Raw genomic sequence first — 25,675 nt, 5'->3', positions numbered from 1 at the left:
AGAAAGAGGTATGTGCCAACTAGCTACAGTAGAACCATGCGATAGAAACTCCAGAGGTTATCCTAGGGAAGTTTGACTGTGGAGGAGTACTACAAAGAGATGGAGATGGCACTAGTGGGGGCCAACATTGAAGAGGAAACTGAGGACATAATGGCTCATTTTCTGAATGGTCTAAATCTTGACATTAGAGATGTTGTTGAATTACAAGAGTATATGGAATTGGACGACTTGTTGCATAAGGCAATATGGGTTGAACAACAGCTCAAGAGGAAAAGTGCAACAAGAAGGAACTCATCCAACACTTTCAACCAGAATTGGACCAACAAATCCAAGAAGGAGGGAGGCAATTCGTCCAATTCATCAGTAGTGTCCCCACATGGAAAGTCAGCAGTGTCCAGTGCTGGAACCAAACATAATCCTGCCTCATCCAACACTAGTACCAAAAATATAAAATGCTTCAAATGCTTAGGCAGAGGACATATTGCTTCTGAACGTCAAACCAGGAGGACCATGATCATGAAGGCAGATGGAGAAATCACCAATGAATCTGAAATCAGTGAAGAAGAAGAAGTGGAAGAAGAGCTTAAGGAAGAAGCTATGCAAGGTGACATGTTAATGGTCAGAAGGCTGTTGGGAAGTCAGATGCAACCACTGAACGACACCCGAAGAGAAAATATTTTCCACACCAGGTGTACCATTAATGGTAAACTTTGCTCTTTAATTGTTGATGGAGGAAGTTGTACTAATGTTGCAAGTTCCAGGTTAGTGTCCAAACTGAATTTGGAAACTAAGCCCTATCCTAGGGCACACAGACTTCAGTGGCTTAATGAAGATGAAGAGGTAAAAGTGACTCAGCAGGTTGAAGTGTGTCTCACCATTGGAAGATAAAATGATAGGGTGCAGTGTGATGAGGTTCCAATGGAGGTGACTCGTATAGTGTTAGGAAAACCATGACAGTATAACACCAAAGCAGTACATGATTGCTTCACCAACCAGATTTCTTTCCAGCAGCATGACCAGAAAATTATTCTTAAACCTTTATCCCCTATAGAAGTGTGTGATGACCAAATCAGAATGAGAGAAAAGAGAGAGCAAGAGAAAGAGAAGAGTGAAGCACCAAAGAGGAATAAGAAAAAGAAGAGTGATACACATGAGAGAAAATTTAATTGTTTAGCAAAGGCGAGTGAAGTGAGGAGAGTACTACTTGCTCGTGAGCCACTCTATCTACTGTACTGCAAAGACAATAAAATTTTTTCTGATAATTCTAATGGGTTAACTATTTCTGTTTCTCCTAGTGTTGAGCTCCTATTGCAGGAATTTAAAGATGTCTCTACCAAAGAGATTCCTCATGGACTGCCACCTTCAAGAGGCATAGAACATCAAATTGACCTCCTTACAGGAGCTTCATTGCTAGCTTACAAGAGCAATCCACAAGAGATTGAGGAGATTTAGAAGCAAGTGCAAGACCTCATGCAAAAGGGGTGGGTGCAAGAAAGCTTGAGTCTGTGTGCCATTCCAGTTATTCTGGTGCCAAAGAAAGACAAAACTTGGAGGATGTGCACAGACTGCAGAGCCATCAACAACATCACAATAAAGTATAGACATCCCATTCCTAGGCTAAATGATATGTTGGATGAATTGCATGGAACTTTGTTTTCTCTAAAATTGATTTGAAAAGTGGGTATCATCAAATTAGGACTAGAAAGGGGGATGGATGGAAAACAGCTTTCAAAACTAAATATGGATTGTATGAATGGTTGGTTATGCCCTTTGGGCAAACCAATGCTCCTAGCACTTTTATGAGATTAATGAACCATGTGTTAAGGGAATTTCTAGGAAAATTTGTTATGGTTTATTTTGATGATATCTTGATTTACAACAAATTCCATGATGAACATCTTGTGCATTTGAAGAGAGTTTTAGAGGCCCTTAGGCATGAGAGCTTGTATAATAACATGGATAAATGTGTGTTCTGTTTGGACCATGTATTTTTCCTTGGTTCTGTTGTTAGCTCACAGGGAGTACAGGTTGATCAAGAAAAGGTGAAAGCCATTCAAGAATGGCCAACCCCAAAAACTGTTGGTGAGGTAAGAAGCTTTCATGGTTTGACAAGTTTCTACTAGATATTTGTTAGGGATTTTAGTGTTGTGGCAGCACCTCTTACTGAGATTTCTAAGAAAAATATAGGATTTAAATGGGGGGAAACAAGAACATAGATTCGCTGCACTCAAAGAAAAATTAATGCATGCACCAATTCTTGCATTACCTTATTTTGGAAAATCCTTTGAAATTGAGTGTGATGCGTCTAGAGTTGGGATATGGGCGGTTTTAATGCAAAAGGGACATCCCATTGCCTACTTTAGTGAAAAACTAAATGAGGTTGTCCTTAATTATTCCACATATGACAACGAGTTGTATGCGTTGGTAAGGGCATTACAAACTTGGCAATATTACCTTCTACCCAAAAAATTTGTCATACATAGTGATCATGAATCCTTGAAGCATCTTAAGGGACAAAGCAAACTGAGCAAGAGACATGCCAGGTGGGTGGAGTTTCTTGAACAATTCCAATATGTGATCAAGCACAAGAAAGGTAAGTCCAATGTAGTTGTTGATGCACTTTCAAGAAGGTATGCTTGATTCTCTACTCTTGAAACTAAATTCATTGGGTTTGAGCACATTAAAGAATTGTATAAACATGACCCAGATTTTGCTTCAAAATATTATGCATGTGTACATACTACTCAAAATGGTTTCTTTCGGCATAATGACTATTTGTTCAAAGAAAAAAGATTATGTGTGCCTAGAGGATCCATAAGAAGATTGCTTGTGAAAGAAACCCATGGGGGGGATTAATGGGGCATTTTGGGATTCAAAATACTTTTGACATGTTACAGGAGCATTTCTATTGGCCACATATGAAACATGATGTGCATAAGTTTTGTGAATAGTGCATTGTTTGTAAGTAGTCAAGGTCTAGAATCATGCCTCATGATCTTTATTCTCCTTTGCATGTTCCTGAATATCCTTGGACTAATTTATCTATGGATTTTGTTTTAGGTTTGCCACAGACAAGGAATGGAAAGGAATCTATTTCTGTTGTGGTTGAAAGGTTCTCAAAAATGGCACATTTCATACCTTGTATGAAAAATGATGATGCGTGCCATGTTGCTGAATTATTTTTCAAGGAAGTGGTGCATCTCCACGGACTACCAAGAAGCATCATTTTGGACCGAGACACCAAGTTCCTCAGTCACTTTTGGAGAACATAATGGGGTAAGGTTGGAACAAAGCTTCTCTTTCCCACCACATGCCATCCTCAAACCAATGGCCAAACTGAGGTACTAAACAAAACTTTTTCTTCTCTTCTTAGAGTTGTGATTAAAAAGAATATAAAGAGTTGGGAAGAATGTTTGCCTCATGTTGAGTTTGCATACAATAGGGTTGTACATAGCACTAGACAACACTCTCCACTTGAAGTAGTGTATGGTTTTAATCCCTTGACTCCTCTTGATTTGTTACCATTGCCTAACATTTATGATTTTAAGCATAAGGATGCACAAGCTAAAGTCGAATATGTGAAAAGATTGCATGAGCAAGTGAAGGCTCAAATTGCAAAGAAGAATGAAAGATATGCCAAGCAAGCCAACAAGAATAGGAAGAAAGTGGTACTTGAACCAGGTGATTGGGTTAGGGTACACATGAGTAAGGAGGGGTTCCCTGAACAAAGGAAGTCCAAACTTCAACCTAGAGGAAATGGATCTTTCCAAGTACTAGAGAGACGGATCTTTCCAAGTACTAGAGAAGATCAATGACAATGCTTACAAGATAGATATTCCAGGTGAGTATGGAGTAAGTTCCTCTTTTAATGTTGTTGACTTGACTCCATTTTTTACAGGTGATGATTATGAAGATTTGAGGGCAAATGCTTTCTAAGAAGGAGGGAATGATGAGAATCCCAAAGCTACCCAAATACAGGGACCTATGACCAGGCGTAGGACCAAACAGTCAGAGGATACCCTCTAACAAATGGTATCAACCATACTTGACAAGGCCCAAGTGAAGAAGGATGAAGGCCCAGAGGCACTACCAAGAATCTTGATTGTTGCTGATGGCCCAAACTAATTTGAAGGCCTATGTCAAATATTTTTCTATTTTTTTTGTAATTTTAATTAAATAATTGGTGCCTTTTCAGTTTCACCTTAGCTACACTATATGTATTGAACTTATTTTCAAGAAAATGACTTTTGGCATTTTTGAGAAAATACCTATGTATTTTGTAAGAGCTTCTCTTTGGGTTCCTTGCTGAACCAATCTCGGACTTATCAAGGTTGAACCCTTGTGGCATCTATCCTTGACTTATCTTCCAACTCTAGAAGTGGCGTCATTCGTTTCCGTGACCTGTACCAAGCGATCCGCTCCTAATAAGGATCACATCACCTTGACTTGATAAAACCCTTTCTTAAAAGACTATGCTTGGTTCAACCCCATGTTCCAAGGAATAGAAATTTTGATCGTCAATACTTTGGCAACCTATTATAGAAATGAATGGTTAGGATATACTTATGTTATGCATGACAAATGTATTTATGAGATCGACATGAGACGCCTGAAAGACCACCCTTTCTTGTTAACAATGCATTAGATACCATGTTCACATGATTTTCAATCATTTTCAGGAAAAAAGGAGTGTATAACCCCGACATGGTTTGTTTATAGCTATCATCATGGTATCCAACACATGTAATTGAGAACGTGGTGTAAACTTTCACGCTTCATTGTGACTTTTTTTTTTTTGCAATGCAAAGGAAAATGCAAGGCATGAGCAACTATATGACAAGATCATTCATGAATGAACATAACATGTGAATGATGACAACACAATGTATGTAATTGTCTGAACAAAAAAACATGACAAATGAATATGTATGAAAATGCAATGACTTATGCAAATGCGGTGCATCAATATGGTAAATGATGAATGCAGAAATGATATGTCCCTCATGATGCCATGAAGAGATGCATGATGCGATTAAGGAACAAGACAGGGTGAGTTTGCTCCGTGTCCCTAATTCAGGAACCTAACGGAAAAGGTCTAATAGTCCACTATACAGTGACAACTTCCAATGGTAGTTTCATGTAACCTCACCGACTTCTAGAGATACCATCCTCTTAGGTAACAACACTGCGGCGATAGGGACTACCAGCAGCAATGCATCACCAAAAGAGGAAAACTCTAGATGAGGCTTCACTGTCATCAAGTGAGTCAGAGACCCAACATGACCACAGATCGACCTCCACTCCCTATGGATCACACAGACCCGGGTATAGGGCCCAATATCTCAAAGTGTGTGCAAAAAGCATGGGTGTTGTGTATAAACGGGGCAACCTAAGAATTACCTAACCCTACCTGCAAAACAACCAGGAAATTCCTAGGCAGATACAACAAGTATAGTACATGTCATCTACCCTAGGATTCAATGACACAATTCACTTCTAACTACGAAGGTAATAGATACAAGGGTACACACCAAGAAGTAACAGCGTAGCAAAGGTTATATACAAGCATGAGCGAAACAAAGAATAAAAGAAACAAGATAGAAGAAAAACCACAAAAAGAACGATTGCGGAATGAAATGATAATGAACGAGAGCACCACAAAATGATAAAAGAGAAAGGGAAAATAAATAAAGAAAAAGTCACGATAAAATTGCACACTCGATCAAATGGCTTAACTCTCTAACGGTTCCCCAGTGGAGTCGCCATCTGTCGCAACGTGGATCACGACGGGATGGCAAAATAAAATATATCAGATAAATAAATTGTTTTCCAAAAAAATGGAAAACTTGGAGAGTTGTCACCAACATTTATTTAAGAAAAATGTTGGAAAAACCAAAAAGATAAGGAATGGTCTACAATTGGAGAAAAAGGATTCGGGAGTCGTTTACGTGCGGGTAAGGTGTTAGCACCCCACGCGTTCGTCATGAAAACAACAATCTTTAATCGAGTGTGCTAAAAAAAATAAAGTGACTTTTATTTATTTATCTTCCCAAGAAAACATAAATTATATTTTGTAATATTATTTTTTTATTTAGAAAAGGAAATAAATTTTTATTTAAAAAAAAAGATTTTATTTTTTTAGTTTTTTTGTTGGGCCGACAAGGGATTTTCCCTCGCTCCTAAGTATCCCCAAGTGTAATGAGGAAATCAGACTTACGTAGTTCTTTGTAGAAAAAGAGTTTGTGTTTAGTTGATTTTATTATTATTATTATTATTTTGAAAGATTTTGGTTTTCTGGTAAACTTTGTGAAGTCAAGTCGGAGACCCAGCATGACATTTACAAAATTTACTCACTCTATTGAAACACTACCAAGCAAGTCGAAGACCCAGCATGGAGTGTGTGTAACATTAAGGGATTATTTATTTGAGAAGGTTACAATTTTTATAGTTTTGTGGTAAACTTTGTGAACTCAAGCAAGTCAGAGAGCCAGCATGTCATTCACAAAATTTACTCACATGTTATTGAAACACCAACAAGCAAGTCGAAGACACAGCATGAAATGCACGGAACATAAACGAGTACTAAAGAATGCTAATGTGGATTTGCAAAAATAAATAAATATTTGACATGGTGCTACAAAATCAGATAAATAGAATGGAAATGAAAAGGGATATAATAGAAGTGGGGAGTACACTTAGTAATTAAGGATGCGGGATTGAAACGTGGGAAAATAAGATGAATAATGAAATATTTACAATACAATATTAATTAAACTAACTAACAAGCTATGATAAAAAAAATCACATTAAAGAATAAACGATAGAGATAATAAAGAAATATGATAAAATAAAGAGTTATTCACTAATATGTATAATTATTTTTATTTTTTTATTTTCAAAGTCAAAGGGTTGACTTGGATTGAGTCAACACTGATGAAGTTCTGATATGGCAGGTCTAGTCACCATCTTAAGTGGTAGGGGTGCACATATAAAGAAAGGGATGTAACCATCATTTTATTTTGTTTCGAACTTCACAAAAAAAAAAAAAAAAACAGCCTGAGCCAAAAAGAAAAAGGTGCATGTGTTAAGAAAAAGGGTGTAAATAATTGTGTTCATTTTATTTCAGACTTCACAAAAATGGGTTAGGCCCAAAACCAAAAAGTGCATGTATGAAAAACATGATGTGAATAGCATTTCCATCTTATTTCAGATTTTGCAAAAATGGACTAGGGCCGAAATGAAAAAAAGGATGCATGTAATAAAAACATGGTGTAAACAGCAATTGTTGTTCTTTTTTTTTTTACATTTTTTGTTTTTTTAGCAATGGGTTGGATACAGGTCAGGGTGACCCGACCCAACCCACATTTAGGCACTAGGGTTGAAACAACCCTAGATGACCTAGCCCCCCATAACAGTGCCGCAATAGGAGAAGCCACCACGAAGGGTGGCGTACCTCCCCGATGCCACTAGTGCATGCGTCGCGACGTGAGGCAGCCACAGGGACGACGACGGCAGTAGTGGCCCACGGTGGTGGCGTGCTAGCTTCATCGGAAAATGAAAGAAGGAAGAAGAAAAAAAAAGAAGAGAAGGATGACGGAATACGAAAACACCAAGAAAAGAACGATATCATCATGTAGACATCTCGTCGGTGACCATGGAGCTCACCGGCGAGATGTAGGACGAGGCTTTGTAGGAGAAGAAGAAAAATGGAGAAGATGAAGAAGAAAAGAGAAAGAAGGAGAAGAAATGCGAGAGAGTGAGGGAATGAAGGGTTATTTGGTGACCCCTCTTTCTTCTTTGACGTCGTGGCCAAATGACGCGATATAATTGGTCTATTTTCCTTCCTTGGAATCCGTGCTGCTCTGTGCAATAATTTTCAGAGACGTTCCTTTTCGCTTTTTATGCATTGTCCCATCTCTGTTGACCTAATGGGCTCCCTTTGAGAGCCAAATAGGTCACACAATAAATATATTTTTTCTCTTTTTTTTCTTTCTTCTTCTTTTTCTTCTTCTTCTTCTTCTACTTTTTTCTCTTTTACGTTTTCTTTTTTTCCTTTCTTTTTTTTCACATTTTCTTCTTCTTTTTTTCTTTTGCATGTTTTCTTTCTTTTTTTCCTTTCTTTTTTTCTTTTTCACTTTTTATACGTTTTCTTTTTTTTCTTTTTTCTTTTTTTTTGTTTTCTCTGTTTTTTCTTGTTTTCTTTCTTTCATGCTTTTTCTTTCTTTTTTTGGACCCGAACAAAATTAGAGTCTGACAAGTAGAAACAACATTTTTGCTATGAAAAGAGTTTTTAACTTGCTTCCCTTTTTGACAAGCTTCACACAGTTTATTTTTCTCAAACTTGAGTTTTGGAAGACCAATTACTAAGTCTTTCCTAACTAGATGATTTAAATGATACATATTAATGTGTCCAGCCCCAACCATGAATCGTTTATTTTACTCACCAAGCAACTTAGCTCATTAAAAGATGCATGCTCAACATTCAGCATATAGATATTACCTATTCTCTTACCGATGTGGACAACTTTACCTGATATGGCTTCACTTATAAGATAACAATTTTTGTTGAACTCTATCTTGAAACTTTATCACAAAGTTGACTAATGCTTAGAAGGTTATGCTTTAGTCCATCCACATAAAACACATTCTTTATCTGAGTTTTGTGTTGATTCCCTATATTTCCTTCTCCCATTATTTTTCCTTTGTTATTGTCTTCAAACGTGACATATCCTCCATCTTTTGACACAAAGTCAAAGAGTTTGGACTTGTCACCCGTCATGTGCCTAGAGCAGCCACTGTTCAAGTACCATAGTGAATCTCTTGCTTTTAAGCACACCTACAAGACAATTAATTAGAGATAGGTGGTACCCAATATAAGTTAGGTCCAATGGAGTTAATCTTCACAAATAAATCTTTTGGAATCCACATGAATTTTCCTCCTGGAATGTCAAACTTTCTAACATAACAATAAGATGAAGTGTGACCCTTTTTCATGCAATAATGACATGTTTTTGCATTTTTCCTTGAATACACCATGTTCTTCCTTTTTGAGACCTTATTTGAACTTATCCCTTTTGAGGATACAAACTGAGTTCTCTTTGAAGAGGAGGTTGGCTTGTCATATCCCAAGCTGATCTTATCTGTAGTATGCTTTTGCATAATGAGCATGTAATTAAGATCACTCTTTTCTTTATTTAATTTTCCAAATAGATATTTAAGGTAGGAAAACTCAATTTGCAATTTCATACATTCAGCATGGTGATCCTCTTAGAAATTTTCAAACTTAGTTTGCAAAAACTTGTAATTATCCATGTTAAAGGAAGTGGATGTATCATCATAAGCTATGGCTTTACATTTTGAAACAAGATTTTCATTTTCTTGCTTAACTTTGTTCAGCTTATCTTGTGTTGAAGCCAATTTATTGACCCATGTATTTTCAGTTCGCTTTTTAGCTTTTTGTTTAACACAACAAGCCTTTGAGCTTCCTTGTGCATCTCATTAAATGCTTCTAAAAGTTCTTCAAAATCAGGATTTACCTCAATTTCTTCACTTGTTGACGAATCATTCATGGACTTTGCCATTAAGCACACGTTTGCAATTTCTTCATCACTTGAGGAGTCGAAAGTTATTGATGCACTATCTTCCCATGCTATGTAGGCTTTCTTTTGCTTTCTGTCCTTCTTCTTTTTCTTTTCACCAACATGTTTTCTAAGGTAGATAGGACACTCGAATTTAATATGGCCTTGCTTACCACATTCAAAGCATGTGTAGTTGTTGTTGTTGTTGTTGTCAACCTTCTTGAAGGATTTGGAGAATTTTCTGTCCTTTGATTTCCTGAGAAATTTTCCAAATCTTCTTACCATTAAATTGAATTTTTCTGCATCTTCCTCATTGATGGAGCTATCTTGATATTCTTCCCTTGAGGAGTTGACTTTCAATACAATTCCTTTCCTTTTCTTTTTTGTTCCTTCTACATAAGATTGTTGAGTCAGTTCATGTTCATAGGCTAGCAGTTTACCGAAGAGAGCTTCCATCGTCATTGTAACTAGATTCTTGGATTCCTTGATTGCTATAATCTTTGGTTCCTAAGTTCTTGTGAGACAATTTAAGATCTCGATGTTCAGCTCTTCATCTTTAAACATTTTTTCTAGACCAAGGAGTCTTGTTTGAAGTTCTGAAATGGTTTCCCCATTCTTCATTTGAAATGCTTCATATTCAGATACGAGAGTGTGCTTTCTGGTTCTTCTCACATCCATTGTGCCTTCATGAGTGACTTCAAGCATATTCCAAATTTCTTTTGCACTTTTTCACCTTGCAGTACTAAAGAATTCATTAGAAGATAAACCAGAAGTTAAAATATTTTAAGCTTTTTTATCATCTTGCACCTTTCTTTTCTCCTCATCTCTCATTTCATCCCATTATTAATTCACCATTCACTTCTTTAGTAGGAATGAAATTACCTTTAATGATGACATTCCATGAACCGGGATCAATTGATTGAATAAAGATTTCCATTCTCTTTTTCCAAAAAGAAAAATGTTCACCCTGAAACAAAAGAGGCAGATTCAAAGATGCACCCTCTTTGAAAGTGATTTGTTTTGAGCCCATCTTGTTAGAAAAACTGTGGTCTTGAGTATCTTTCAAGACTTAGCTCTGATATCAATTGAAAAAGATGATTGAACTTAATAAACCAAGAGGGGGGGTGAATTGGATTTCAAAACAAAATATACCTTTTAAAAAAAGAGTTACAAAAAAAAACTTTTGTATGGATCGTATCACAAAACAAATATGAATCGAATGTAATTAATACGTAATCAATCCTTCCTTAAACATGATCCTTCATTAAAATCCTTTATTTCACAATCATAAAACCTGAATCTTTGTGAAAAACTAGGTTAATACTTGAATGAGTTGATTAAACCTTGAATGAGAGAAAAAGATTAGAACAAGAGAAGAATGACACATTCTTTTATACTGGTTCACTCTCTATTTCTAGATAAGCTAATCCAATTATCTAATCCACAACCTAAATTAGATTTTTACTATGCACCAAAAATCCTTACAAGCACCAATCTATAATTCCCACCCTGAAAAAAGAGACCAAGGCACCCAACACTAGGGTCCTTTGTGAATATAAGCCTAAGAGAACCCTACTCTTAGCCTAAACTAGAAAACCCTATTCTAGCATGTTGTAAGCAATTCACGCATAAAAACAAAGATTGGGTAAAAACCATACACAAGAAAAACCAAGTATGAGAGATACAACTTGATCAATCTTTCCACAAAATCCTTTTTCTGAGACTAAGAAGTTATTTTCAAGAAAAGATCTTCATAACCAAACAATTAAGAAAAGTTGAGTTACTAAAAAAAATTTGTCTTCTCTTCTCTTATCCACTAATGAAAGCACGAAATCTTGCTCATTCTGAGACTAAGAAGTTATTTTCGAGATGTATTGAGTATTCTTTAATGATCTATTGATGTGCAGATGTAAACACAAGTTGGTTATTTATAGATAAAATAATTATTACCGTCTGTAATCAATTAAATCTATAAGGTAATCGATTATTTTAACAAAGTAATCGATTAGATTATCTAAGTAATCGATTAAAGTGTTCATCCAACATCTGGAAAACAACTCAAGAACAATGTAATTGATTAGATGATCTAAGTAATCAATTAAAGTATTCTTGTTCACCCCTAAACACTCAAATAAGAGAGAAGTAATCGATTAATCCACTTGGTAATCGATTAAAGTAGAGACTCCTGACTAAATCAGTCATTGTCTCAAACAACAGTGTAATTGATTACGAGATATCGATAATCGATTAAACCAATACAAGACTTAACTTTACAAACTTCAGACAACTTATTGTAATCGATTACAATGAGGTTGTAATCAATTAAAACAAAGAGTTTTTACCTCTAAAGAAATTTTTCTAACTTAGAAAGTTTTCTTCACACACAATATGATTATGCACAATGCAAAATAGATATCAAATGTACTAAGATGCAACAACCAAGATAACAACCAATACAAATGGTACTCAAGGGAGTTGGGCATGTAAAAGCCAAAAACTTCTTCAAGCTTTAGCCTTAGGTTGTTCACCATGTTGCTCATGTTGCTCCCCCTATCTCTAACACTTTATGCTAGTGTCAAAAATTTCATGAGGCACATATTAATTTCAAACTAATTAAATCATAAATAATGACTAGAATATACCAATATGCACCCTTAAATCCATCGACTGATACTCCAGGTCGATGATTCTGGAGGATTTAAACATTGTGGTGAAGAAGGTTAGTTGCTTCAAACCCTCCACATCCGCTTGATCGGATACCAACAATGAGTCATAATCATAACCTCTATAGTTTCGAGGGTTGCTTGTCCATTGGTTGGGAAGCCCGTCAAGCAAGCCTACACTTTTCTTGGATACATGTACCTACAAAAATTTATCTTTAAAGTTTTTATATGATATTGTGTATAAAGTTAAGATTCCTCGACTGTCGATGCTATTCATCGACACCCATGCAATCTTATTTGTGTTAGAAAATTAAAAAAAGTAGAATTTTCCTAGCGTTGGAATCATGCCAGGAGCTTTACACAAAATTTCAAAAGCTTTTATAAAGGCCCAACTATTTTCCTAGCATCGAAATCATGCCTAGAACTTTACACAATATTTCAAAAGCATTTATAAAAGCCCAACTATTTAGGTGCAACTGGGTCGGCGCTATGTTTAGTTTTCATAAAACCCCTTTTTCGAAAGCAGTAAGAGGCAATCTAATTCCAAGTTTTGAAAAAACCATTTCATAGAAAAAAGTAAAATGTTGTTCGCTCCCTTCCCTCCCCCTTCCCCCCAACTAACACAAATGGGATCTCTCGTCATACAGGGTTCGATGATTAATTGAATTTTGTTTGAATTGATTAATGCTTGAATTGCTTATGTTTTGTTTGTTTTGACATGATAGAATAATTGAATTAAGTAAATAATTACCATGATATGTGATGATGATTGTTATTTGATACTTAAAATTTAGAATTTAATTTCTCTGGTATGATAATTGATTACAGTAGAACAGACTTTGTTCTATAAATTAAAGATAAGTCCAAAATTATTTGATTATGTTAAAATTTATCATGATTAATTAACTATATTTAATTTAAAAGAATTTCAATATACATGATTGATTTTTTTTTGTAATTGTGTTCAACTTTTTAGAAGTTTGAAAATTAAAATTTGGAAGTTATTGGAAGTTTGAAAATTAAAATTTGGAAGTTATTGGAAGTTAAAAGTTGAAAATAGAAGTTGGAAGTTGAAAATGGAAGTTACTAGAAATTAAAAGTTGAAAATGGAAGTTGAAAATTAGAAGTGGAAGTTATTGGAAGTTGGAAGTTGGAAGTTAAAATTTGAAATTTAAAATTTAATATTTGAAATTTGAAATTTAAAAAATTTGAAATTTGAAAATTTTTAAAGTATTATGCGTAGTTAGTTGATTGTTAATTAAATTTAATTAATTTGAAATGATTGATGATTGATTGTTCTTGAAAGCTATTATGATTTTTTATATTTAAAAGTTATGTTGATTATTTTGATAATATATATTTTTAAAATAATTATGCATGATTTTTTATGTAATATGTGATTAGTCATTTATGAATGTTATGTATGATTTTATATCTCTTGTATGATTCTTGCATATTTTTTAATATGACATGAGAATTACTTGCTTAAGGTTCATTCATAAAGTTTTTCAAAATTCATTATATTATATTTATTTATTTTTTTCATATATAAAGTATCTTTTTTATTCTAACAAATGTGTTATCAAGCATGAGCATGATAAAGATATTGAGCATGTAGGTTTCAGAGAAAATAATGATTACATGATTGATTGAGTTCTTTGAACTTTTTAAGTTTTTAAACTATCTATAACAAATCTGAATGTTTGATAATGCCTGTGATCTATATCCTTCAATCCTTGTATAATTCTTGTTTGATATGTTTGAATTACTTGATTGATTGTTCAAAATATTTTTTATGCTTTTCAAAATTATTATATTTTATTTCAAATAAAATCATTTTGATGTGATGAAACAATTTATGTTAATAAGAACTCATCTTGGTAAGTGTTGATAGTTAATTAGCACTTAGTCTTAGGAAAAAGGTGACTGTATTCTTAAAATTTGTAGATACTAAAAACCAAATTGCAGACATCTTCACAAAACCACTAACCAGATAATCTTTCTACACCATTAGAAGAGAATTAGGACTTCTAGATGCAAGTGACTTAGACAAATGATTTATGTTTTGATGACTTATGACTTATTTATTATTTATGCACATATGCTTCTATTATAATGTGAGGAAGATTTATTATCTTGTTTGATTTTTATAAGTTTTTCTCTCTTGTATGAATATATTTATTGTATGTTTATCCATTTTTATATAATTTGACATGATTAGATTAAATAATATTATTATGGACGACAATATTTGTTCTGGATATTTAGGATAAGTTGAACAATTACATATTTAGATTTTAAATATCATTAATCAAGTTAAAACAATTTTGTGTGAATTAATTTATGTAAGCTATGTATACAAAATCAATCATACATAACATTAGATGATGTGCAGAATTATAGATGGCTTTGCAAAAGGAAAAGGAATTATTAGAGGCTAACTTAGTTGCACTGAAAGTGGTTGTCCTGATAGCTCATTCCTTTCAACCCGATCCAATTTTTTATTTTAAATCAAGGCTATGTAGCATGCATAACATATCAAACTTACAAAATTACAGTGGAGAAAACATGCACATTGATGCACTTTTCTATAACTTTTACAATTTAGGAGAGTTCCTTTACTATTCATTTCTTTACATTTCCTGTTAAGAGATGACCAGTTTGGTCATTCTACTATAATAATCCCATTATAATAATTCAATATTTACAATATTATTATTAAATCTAGCGAATATTCAATTAATATTTTTCATATTTTTTTATTATACATAAAAATTTATAATATTTTATTTATAAACATATGTATTAATAAAATTATAGAATATTGTCATGTAATAATTAGTATATTAACCTGTTGGATCAAGTGGCCTCGGAATAATTAAAAAGGGGGGGGGGTTGAATTAATTATTAATGTGTCTTGACTAATTAAAAATGTATCATTCTTAATATTACTAGATTCAATTAGGTTTTACTACTAAGTTATGAGAAAGTAAAGAACAGAAACAATAACTTAGATAAAAGTAAAACGGAAATAAAAAGTACACAGCGGAAATTAAAGAGTTTAGAGAAGAAGAAGACAAACACAAGATTTATATTGGTTCGACAACAACCCGTGCCTACATCCAGTCCCCAAGCAACCACCGGTTCTTGAGATTTCCAATAACCTTGTAAAATCCTTTACAAGCAAAGATCCACAAGGGATGTACCCTCCCTTGTTCTCTTTGAACAACCAAGTGGATGTACGCTCCACTTGAACTGATCCACAAGAGATGTACCCTCTCTTGTTCTCAGTGTAACAACCCAAGTAGATGTATGTTCTACTTGCACCACAAAGGATTTACGCTCCAATGTGTTAAGACAAAAAATTCTTAGGCGGTTAGTCCCTTGAATCTTTGTAAGGGAAAACAAAAGATATCTCAGACTGTTAGTCCTTTGAAATCTTTTGTTTAAAGGGAAAGGGAAGAATCAAAAGAATTCTCAGGCGGTTAGTCCTTTGAATCTTTTGTCAAGAGGGGGAAGGGAGAATCAAAAGAATTCTCAGGCGGTTAGTCCTTTGAATCTTTTGTCAAGAGGAAGAAGGGATGAAAAGATAGCACACTTTTGTTTTCTGCAGAATTTCCACTTGCAGAAAAACAAAGTTTTGAAACAAAGTTTAGAAAGCTTTTTGGCAAAGAAAAAGCAATGGGCAATGATTAGAGAAATATTGTGAAAAAAAAATTTTTGGAAGAATATCATATATATCTATTGAATGTGTGCCAAAGTCATGCTTTTATAGACTCTTCATGTCTGGTCAAAGAAATCATTGGAAGAGTAATGACTTTTGAGAAAACCATGTTAAGAGTTATAACTCTTAACTTTTTCTTCAAAACTGTTCACTGGTAATCGATTACCACAAAGGTGTAATCGATTACACAATGCATTTTATGAAAAGTTGTGACTCTTCACAATTGGATTTGAATTCCAACGTTCAGATTCACTTGTAATCGATTACTAATATAGTGTAATCGATTACACTGTTTGAAAATCATTTTGGAACGTTGCAAACCATTTGAAAACCAAGCTGGTACTACTAATCGATTACTGATAACTAGTAATCGATTACCAGAGAGTAATCACTCTGGTAACTTAGAAAATTTGAGAAAATTCTTTTGTAAAACAAAACTGTGCTATTTGGTTTTTGAAAAAATCTTTTAATACTTATCCTATATGAAGTCTTGACTTGTTGCTTCTTGATTTCTTCTCTTGAATCTTGAATCTTGGATTGGATTCTTGATGCTTGATCTTGAAGTCTTGAATCAATCACTTGGGCTTTTGGCATCATCAAAATTGTTTGGTTCATCATCATGAAGCTTGCTTCTACATAACCGGCATAGTATTGGATAAAATATTATTGTTCATATCAAGTAATGATAAATTTCTACAAGTAATTATTAAAATTAATTATAATTTCATCAAAAAAATTATTTTCATTGTGGTTTGTATAAAATCATTTTGAATAAACTCATAAATAATTTTATATTAATATTTAAGTTATGACATTTTAAAATTTTATATGGAAAAATAGTTTAAATATAATCTTTTAATATATTAAGTACAAATGGGATTTTGATTTATCTTTCATAACTTCATATATAAAAAATTGATCAATATTTATATGAATTTTTTTTACATAAACATATAATAAATAAATTTTATTAAATTTATTTTATAACAAAATAGGTTAAAACATTTCTTAAATATCATCATGAATAAGATTTTTTTTTAATTTCTTCATGCAATGTATAATAAGAGTTAAGTTTTAGATGAAAATATAATTATTATTTTTTTGTCAAGAGAGAAATCATTCGAGATTCTTTTTCTTTGTATTTGATAAGGTATTCCTATAAGAATAATAAAGAAAATGTAGGAGCAAAGACTTTGATGTTTTGATGATGCCATGTGATCATGTGCTTCTCAAGTTTAATTCAAGAGGATCATGCCCTTTTCAAGTTTAATTCAAGACAAGAATCCAAGAAATTCAAGATACATCATCAAGAAAATCTCTAGAGATTTAGGAAGGGAATTCCAAGTTGAAACAACAAGAGGTTTGGCCAATGAATTTAAGCTAAAATGCTTTTACAAGAGATTTACTCTCTGGTAATCGATTACCAGAGGATGTAATCGATTACCAGAGGATGTAATCGATTACCAGTGGCCAAAACACTTCCTGAAATGCTTTTAAAAATGATTTTGAATACATTTGAAAGAATGTAATCGATTACATGAGGATTGTAATCGATTACCAGCAGCTGAAAATATTTACCAGCAGTTACATAATGTTTTAATTCAAATTTTAAAGCCTGTAATCGATTACCCAAATCTTGTAATCGATTACCAGAGGAGATTTTCAGAAAATAATTTCCAATAGTCATATCTGTTCAAATGGTTTTTGAATGGCCATCAAGGGTCTATTTATATGTGACTTGGAACACGAATTTGCTTAGAGTTTTTCAGAACAAAAATGTCTTATCCTCTTAAAAGCAAAATTGTCTTATCCTCTTAAAAAAATTCCTTGGGCAATACACTTGCAATTCAATAAGGAATTATTTGAGTGCTCCATTGTTCAATTTATCTCTTTCAAGAGAGATTTCTTCTTCTCTTCATCTTATTTCTAAAAAGGGATTAAGAGACCGAGGGTCTCTTGTTGTAAAGCAATCTGAACACAAAGGAAGGGTTGTCCTTGTATGGTTCAGAACTTGTAAAGGGCTTTTGCAAGATAGTGGAACTCTCAAGCGGGTTGCTTGGGGACTGGACGTAGGCACAAGGGTGTGGCCGAACCAGTATAAATCTGAGTTTGCATTTTCTCTTCCCTTAAACTCTTTTATTTATTATTTGTAAAAGCAAGTTTCATAATGATGATTCAAGTATGAATCAAGTAGTTTTGATTATGACAAAAAGCCCAAAAGAATGATTTCAAGATTGAGTCAACAAGTTCAAGATCAAGATTAATTTCAAGATTCATGAGAAGAAATCAAGAAGATTCAAGAATTCAAGAGAAGTTGATTTCAAGATTCAAGAGAAGATGAATTCAAGATTCAAGAGAAGAAATCAAGAAGACTTCACAAGGGAAGTATTGAAAAGGATTTTTCAAAAACCAAACATAGCACAGTTTTGTTTTTTAAAAGAGTTTTCTCAAAATTTTCTAAGTTACCAGAGTATTTACTCTCTGGTAATCGATTACCAGTTTCCTGTAATCGATTACCAGTGATAAAGTTTGATTTCAAAAGCTTTTAACTGAATTTGCAACGTTCCAAATGATTTTTAAATGGTGTAATCGATTACAATATATTGGTAATCGATTACCAGTGTATCTGAACATTGAAATTCAAATTCAATTGTGAAGAGTCATATCTTTTCATTAAGAGCATTATGTAATCGATTACATGGTTATGGTAATCGATTACTAGTGATAAGTTTTGAAGAAAAGGTCAAGAGATGTAACTCTTCCAATGGTTTTCTCAGGATTTTCTCAAGGTTATAACTCTTCCAATGGTTTTCTTGACCAGACATGAAGAGTCTATAAAAGCAAGACCTTGACTTGCATTCATATAACTTTTTGAACAATTTCTTGAACAACTTTTGAGAATTCTTGAAACCTTTGCTACTCATCTTTCTTCTTCTTCCTTTGCCAAAAAGCTTTCTAAGTTTTCTGTTTTCCAAACCTTATTCTTCTACAAAAAAAAAAGTGTGCTATATCTTTTCATTCTCTTCTCCCTTTGCCAAAAAGAATTCAGCAAGGACTAATCGCCTGAATTCTTTTTGTGTCTCTCTTCTCCCTTTTCCAAAAGAACAAAGGACTAACCGCCTGAATTCTTTTGTGTCTCCCTTCTCCCTTTTCAAGAGAATTCAAAAGGACACAGTCTGAGAACTCTTTTGATTCTTCCCTTTCCCTTAAACAAAAGATTTCAAAGGACTAACCGCCTAAGATATCTTTTATTTCCCCTTACAAAGTTTCAAAGGACTAACCGGCTGAGAAATCTGTCTTAACACATTGGAGGGTACATCCTTTGTGGTACAAGTAGAGGGTACATCTACTTGGGTTGTTGTAATTGAGAACAAGAGAGGGTACATCTCTTGTGGATCAGTTCAAGTGGAGGGTACATTCACTTGATTGTTCAAAGAGAACAAGGGAGGGTACATCCCTTGTGGATATTTGCTTATAAAGGTTTTTACAAGGTTGAAAGAAATCTCAAGAACCGTTGGTTGCTTGGGGACTGGATGTAGGCACGGGTTGTTGCCGAACCAGTATAAAATTCTTGTGTTTGTTTTCTTCTTCCCTACTCTTTTTAATTTTCGCTGTGCACTTTACTTTTACGCTTTACTTTTGTTTAAGTTACATAACTTAGTAGTAAAGCCTAATTGAATCTAGTAATATTAAGAATGATAAGTTTTTAATAAGTCAAGATACATTAATAATTAATTCACCCCTCTTCTTAATTATTCCGAAGCCACTCGATCCAACATTATTGCTTATTGCTTCTATTCAGTAAGTTTAATTTGCATAATTATTTAGGAATTCATTTTGAAAGGAATTTTGGGATTTGGGTTAAAATCAAAATAAAATTTTTAATTAGAAATTTTTTTGTGATATCTTAATTCAACTCCCTTCTTAAGATATCTAAGGTCGTTTATCTAACAGAAAATATTTTTTTTTTTACCTAATAAGAAAACAATCTTTGAGTTAGGAATGACATTCAAGTAAAGTCATTCTTAAAGTAATAATGCTTGAATTTCTAATATTGAAAGTAAAATTTGTATTAAATCACAATTCACTTACATTATAATTAAAAAATCATTAAATAGATAATATAAAAACAACACCTAAAATATAGTGTTCAATTGTGTAGAAACACATGATAATAATAATTAAGATATAATGGTTTATTAAGAGATATGTATTTAAACATGATTTTAAATTCAAATGCTGGTATTTATTTGTTTACCATATATGAACGAATTTTAACATCTACAATTTTACGGGAGAATAATTTTTATATGAATTAATGAAATTACTTAAACATACTTTTCTTATCTGAGTAATTGAATTAGCAATAATTTAAATTAGCCTAATTGATTATTTTGATCATATTGATTTTTTTATTACATTATAAACTATTATTATTTATTTTAGTGTCAAGATATAATTTTTTTATATGAGCTAGATTGCAAAACCGTGGACGATAGCTTACTCGCAAACTTTACGAGAAATTCTGATTTTCATGTATTATTATCTAAATGTAGAGTTGTTTTATTTTCTTTTCCAAATTCTATGGTGAGTTTCATTCGGAGCTCACCGAATCATGTCGCCTATAGTTTAGCTGAGGCTTGAGGATGTTTTGCTAGCAACCATGTTTTTCAAAATATTATTGGTTGTATTTGCTCTATTTTGAAAGAAATGGTATAAGTATCTTTATCTTTAAAAAAAAATTATATCTTATATTTTTATTTTATTGCATATTAATATTTTAAATATTTTTTATTAAAAATTAAATTTAAATGTAAATAAATACCGTGCATAGCACTGATAGAAAACTACTTCGTAACATTTAAGGAAAAAAAAAATAGTTCATTACAAAACAGTGACAAAAAGGCTTCCCAGAGGCAACCTTCAATTGGACCCTAGAAATCCAAAACTGTGGCATGCTCCTGCTTCCACTAATTACTTAACGCATCCTATTTTTGCTTGGTGCACTACCAAATTTCCTTATATCCCTTTTTATCCTTCTCCCAAGCAAAATCCTAGCCTCTTCTCTCACAAACCTCCATGGAAGCCTCCCTGCAGCTCCACCAAACATCTCAACACAGCACCAAACATGCCCAAACACCTCCACGACTCCACCAACAACCATTGTCGCACCCAAACACCATCACCCAATGCCTCCACACCACACCAAAGGAACCACTTCGCCCCCTCCCACCACCACCACCACCACACACATTGTTGTGAGCCACAAACCTTGACATTGCTCCAAACTCAACATCATGCCACATCACTAGAATTGTATTATAGATTGAGTAATCCGTAATATAAAAATGCATTATGGATCAATCCATAATACAAATGTGTTTTGGATTGTTCAATCCATAATGTATTTTTTTGTACTATGGATTGCTCAATCTGTAATACAAAAAAAATAATTTATAGATTGAGCAATTTCTAACACAAATATGTTACAAATTATTCAATCCGTAACACATCTGTGGATGGTGCAATGCAAATGGTGGATTTGGTATGACATGAAGGTTTAATAGGTCACAGGGATGCGGCGTTGGTGTTGGGTGGAGGTAAGGTGTGGTGGTCATAGGCTAAAAACCCCTTCCAATCATAAAAAGCACCAAGAGAAAATTTGGGTGCCTTAAGTAAATTGCGTTGCCTCCTTGCAACTCAAATAAGAAACTCAATTAACCCATAGGTCATATAGTTAAGAGTGTTGCTAGGTGCACCCAGCATTCTTAAAAAATGGCAAAATTACCCTTACTTGGTTTTCCTCCTACGGATCAAGTTGATCCGTAAGAGAAAAAATAATTATAATATACTTTAAAGATACAGCATATTTATTTATAATATAATTAAATATATTTATTTATTTTATTAATTATAATATATTTATAAATATTGATTTATTATAATTAATTAATTTTTTAATATATATTTTTAGAATAAATTTGTTTAGAAGATGATATTAAAATACTTACTCAGTCCCATTATAATAATTGTTTAAGGTTATTTTATACATATTAATAAAAATCAATAAATACATAAAAGATAATATTATAAAGAATTAATCATATCATTAATATTTTAAAGAATATAAAAAATAATTAGTATTATATTAAAAATTAAAATACTAATTAGTTTATAATACATTTTTTTACATGATCATTAGTATAAGTTGGAAAATAGTAATTATAAGAGAATTTAAAAATATTAGTACGTTATATAAAATAAGGATTTTAGATAACGAATGATGTCCATTTTTTGTTTAATTTTTTTTTACACCCTTTTCAACTTCTTTATTTCAATTATATTTAAAGTCATATTTCAAATTATTTTTTATTAGTTGGTAAACTAAGTTAACTAGACCATTTATAATAATTTACATATACTATAACTAAGTTAACTAGACCATTTTAATAACACGCGTATATATAGACACAAATGGAATACACAATCAATGAAAATAAATAAAACTAACATTACTAATGAAAATAAATAAAACCAACAATACTCATGGAATGAGTTCATGTACAATATTTGTATATACATGGAATATCAATATAAAATATGTACATAAACTACGCTTGATCCATGCACCACCTGCGTCTAGACCTAACATATACAAGATGGTTCTGTGTCACACTCCTGGCCAACCTGAGGCATTCTTCGATCACCTCATATGCCGATGAGCTAGGCGTGACCACCCCTAGACTCAGATGGCGCTCCAACCTCTCAGTAATGTCATCACAAACTTCCTGTTACATACAAAACAAACTAATTACACAAATTATTATGCAAATATTGAGGTAAATGATGTAAATTATTAGTATTACTTATCACTGCATGTCTAGGCTCCTCCGCAGATGTCGACGATGCTCCTGGCTCCGGCACGCGAAGGATATCTGTCTGCGGGGCCTGAGGGACGACTCGGGGCTGCGGGACGTGACCATGAGGCATAGGATCTAATGCGTGGCCTGGTGTCATGAAAGGATGGGAGATGCGGAAGAACCAGTCCATGTAGTCACTGGAACACGCCCCTGGCACAACGCACATCTCACCTGCTGGAACGATATGATCCTCGTAGTGCATCCACCTGTCGTATATATCATCATACGAGACCCATGAATCGACAGGAGGAGCAGGAATGGTTTGCGTGTAGCCAAACTACCGCACGACCCTCTCCGGTCGGTAATAAACAGCAACAGGCCCCCAGCGCAAGAGAGCGGAATAACATGATCTGACGTGGAAGTCCCGAACCTCTCGGTGCTCCCCATAAGGGATCCAAAAGACATCCGGAATCCGGAGTCGGTCTAGGCGCTTCCTGTACGCCGGCGTACGAATGCTCTTCACGGTCTTCTTGGTCACAATCCACCTACACGCATGCAGAGAATCCTCGTCGTACTCCTGATCAGCAATGGAGTCCGCGACCGACGGAAAGTACTCGTAAATCCAGCACTACAGATGTAACATCAAAATTATAAACATTAATAATGAAAGTGTAACAAAATTTAAAGTTGAACATTGTTGAGGCTGAACGAATAAAAAACATATTTGTTACCTGCAGCAGTGTGATGTAACCGCCGAGCTGTCGGTTGTGGCTCATAGATGCATCGTTCAGCTGGTCGTACATATGCACCAAAGCAGCCACTCCCCAAGCGTACCTCTCTGTCATACTGAGGTCACGAAGGGCCTCCAAGTAGACAACATGGACATTGGTTGCACTCTTGTTAGTAAATAGAGTGCAACCCAGAAGGTGAAGAAGATATGCGGGAGCCGCAGCTGTCCAATGACCTGTCTGGCATCGGCGCTCATATGTATCACGTACCCATTGCAGGCATACGTATGATCCGCAACACTGGACTGTCTCAGCCCTAGCAAACTTTGGAGAGACCATCAACAAGTTCACCAGCATGTGAATCGCATCGTCCACGTGCAAGGGCTCAAAAGCGTGTAAGTCGCCAATCACGGGAAGATGGAGAAGCGAGGAGACGTCGTCCAATGTGATGGTGAGCTCTCCCACTGGGAGATGGAAATTAGATGTCTCCCGGTGCCACCGCTCCATAAACACGGACAAAAGTCCCCGATCGCCGGTGTCTACCGAACACATGATCAGAGGACTTAGTCCTGTACCAGCAACAAGTCCCTCAATGGCAAGGACATGCCTGCCTAAACTGTGGACCTTCTTCCCATGAGAGGATAGCTTCAATTCAGGACGCTCCTGAATTGAAGTATAAAGGAACGCAAAATTCGTTAAAATCATCATTTAAAGGAAAACTAATTACAAGTAACTAAAATTAAATAGTATAAATACCTCTCCCATTCATACGCTGCAAGCAACGTGATCCGCATACAAGGTCAACACGGATGGGTCGCTCGGACCACCCGGAAATCCCTCATGCGCGTCCTCAGCAGCCTCTGCGCCTGTGTCCGCAGGAATGTCCTCTACAGCAACTGGTGCCTCCATCGGGTCATCCTGAACATCTGGCGAAGGGATGACTGGCTCATCGACGTGATCCGCAGTCACAGCGACTCGCTGCCTCCGTGCTGATGCAGTAGGCCGCCGACGCTGCGGAGCATCATCAGAATCATCATGATCTCCTCTGCCCACACCTTTGCCAGTAACCTGACCTAAGGCACGACCTAATCCTCTGGTCCTAACCATGATCTGCAAATGAGTGATGCAAATTCAATCACCCATTTCATTCACTCAAATTTCATTGGTCTAACGCAAATTTCATTGACTGAAAAGTCGCGCAAGCTGTCAGGCTTTCAAGAAAGGCATGTCAAGAAAGGCTACACATGTTAGGCTTTTATCGGGTTAGTTTTTATTTAGTACACTATATGATTGAATGGAAATTGATTATGAATCCTAATATTATTGATATTAGATGAACAAAGCCAAAGAAAGAAGAAATCAATCTTTTTGAAATGGAAGCAACTCCTCATCTTTTGGCAAATAGAAGCCTCACTTATGTGGACTGGTCAAGCTTTATGCTTATTCATTTGGTTCAACCTATAAAGGAAGTACATGGTCATAACTTAGTTAAAGGATACTCTATCCTTTATGAGCTATTTCTTTTCTAATACTGGCACTGAAGTGCATTCCTATGAGCCCCAAGCAATATTAATTGAAATATTAACTACTAAGTAGTTTACCAAGTGTTTTTATGATTCATTCTAATATCTCATGCAAGTTGTGATTTTTTTTTAAATTAAACGGTAAATTTATGGAAGTGATTGTTGTATGACCAAAATTAATGTTTACTCCAATATGTTTTTGACCTGCTTTGCCATATTTCTCTAAAATTTGATAAAAATGCTTATTGCTCTAAAATTTGCATTGAAATGGAAAGTGTTTGATATAAAACCATTTGTATGGAGTAGTTGGTTCATCATTTGTGATATTATATTATAGCCGACCATGTGGCTTAGAGTTTTAAATAACTTAAGGTTTTGGGATAGTTGGTTCATGATTCCAAATGCATTTCTTCACATACAGGCTCAGAGGTTCTAAGCAAACTACCATCATGCCAAATTCCTAGTTCTATCATGTCAAATTCCTATTTCCTAGTTTAATCCATTAATTGCAAGTATTTGCATCTATCTATCTATCTATCTATATATACCTGTTGAGTTGTATGCCTGAACTGGAGAATTTGGATTTTCTATTTCTATTC

General features: G+C 34.2%; 1 protein-coding gene across 1 annotated transcript; it reads right to left on the bottom strand.

Moving 5' to 3' along the window:
* Positions 1-22,576: 22,576 nt before the first annotated feature.
* On the bottom strand, positions 22,577-24,660 carry LOC114411238 (protein MAIN-LIKE 1-like). Its single transcript, XM_028374982.1, has 5 exons — positions 24,325-24,660; positions 23,557-24,216; positions 23,167-23,453; positions 22,839-23,091; positions 22,577-22,753 (listed from the first exon to the last, which is right to left on the bottom strand). Exons 1-5 carry the CDS (start codon positions 24,658-24,660, stop codon positions 22,577-22,579), a joined length of 1,713 nt encoding a protein of 570 aa, XP_028230783.1.
* Positions 24,661-25,675: the final 1,015 nt, after the last annotated feature.

The sequence above is a fragment of the Glycine soja genome, chromosome 5 (assembly GCF_004193775.1).
Source record: "Glycine soja cultivar W05 chromosome 5, ASM419377v2, whole genome shotgun sequence".
Classification (NCBI taxonomy): Eukaryota; Viridiplantae; Streptophyta; class Magnoliopsida; order Fabales; family Fabaceae; genus Glycine; species Glycine soja.
This window is presented reverse-complemented; position numbering and strand designations above follow the sequence as displayed.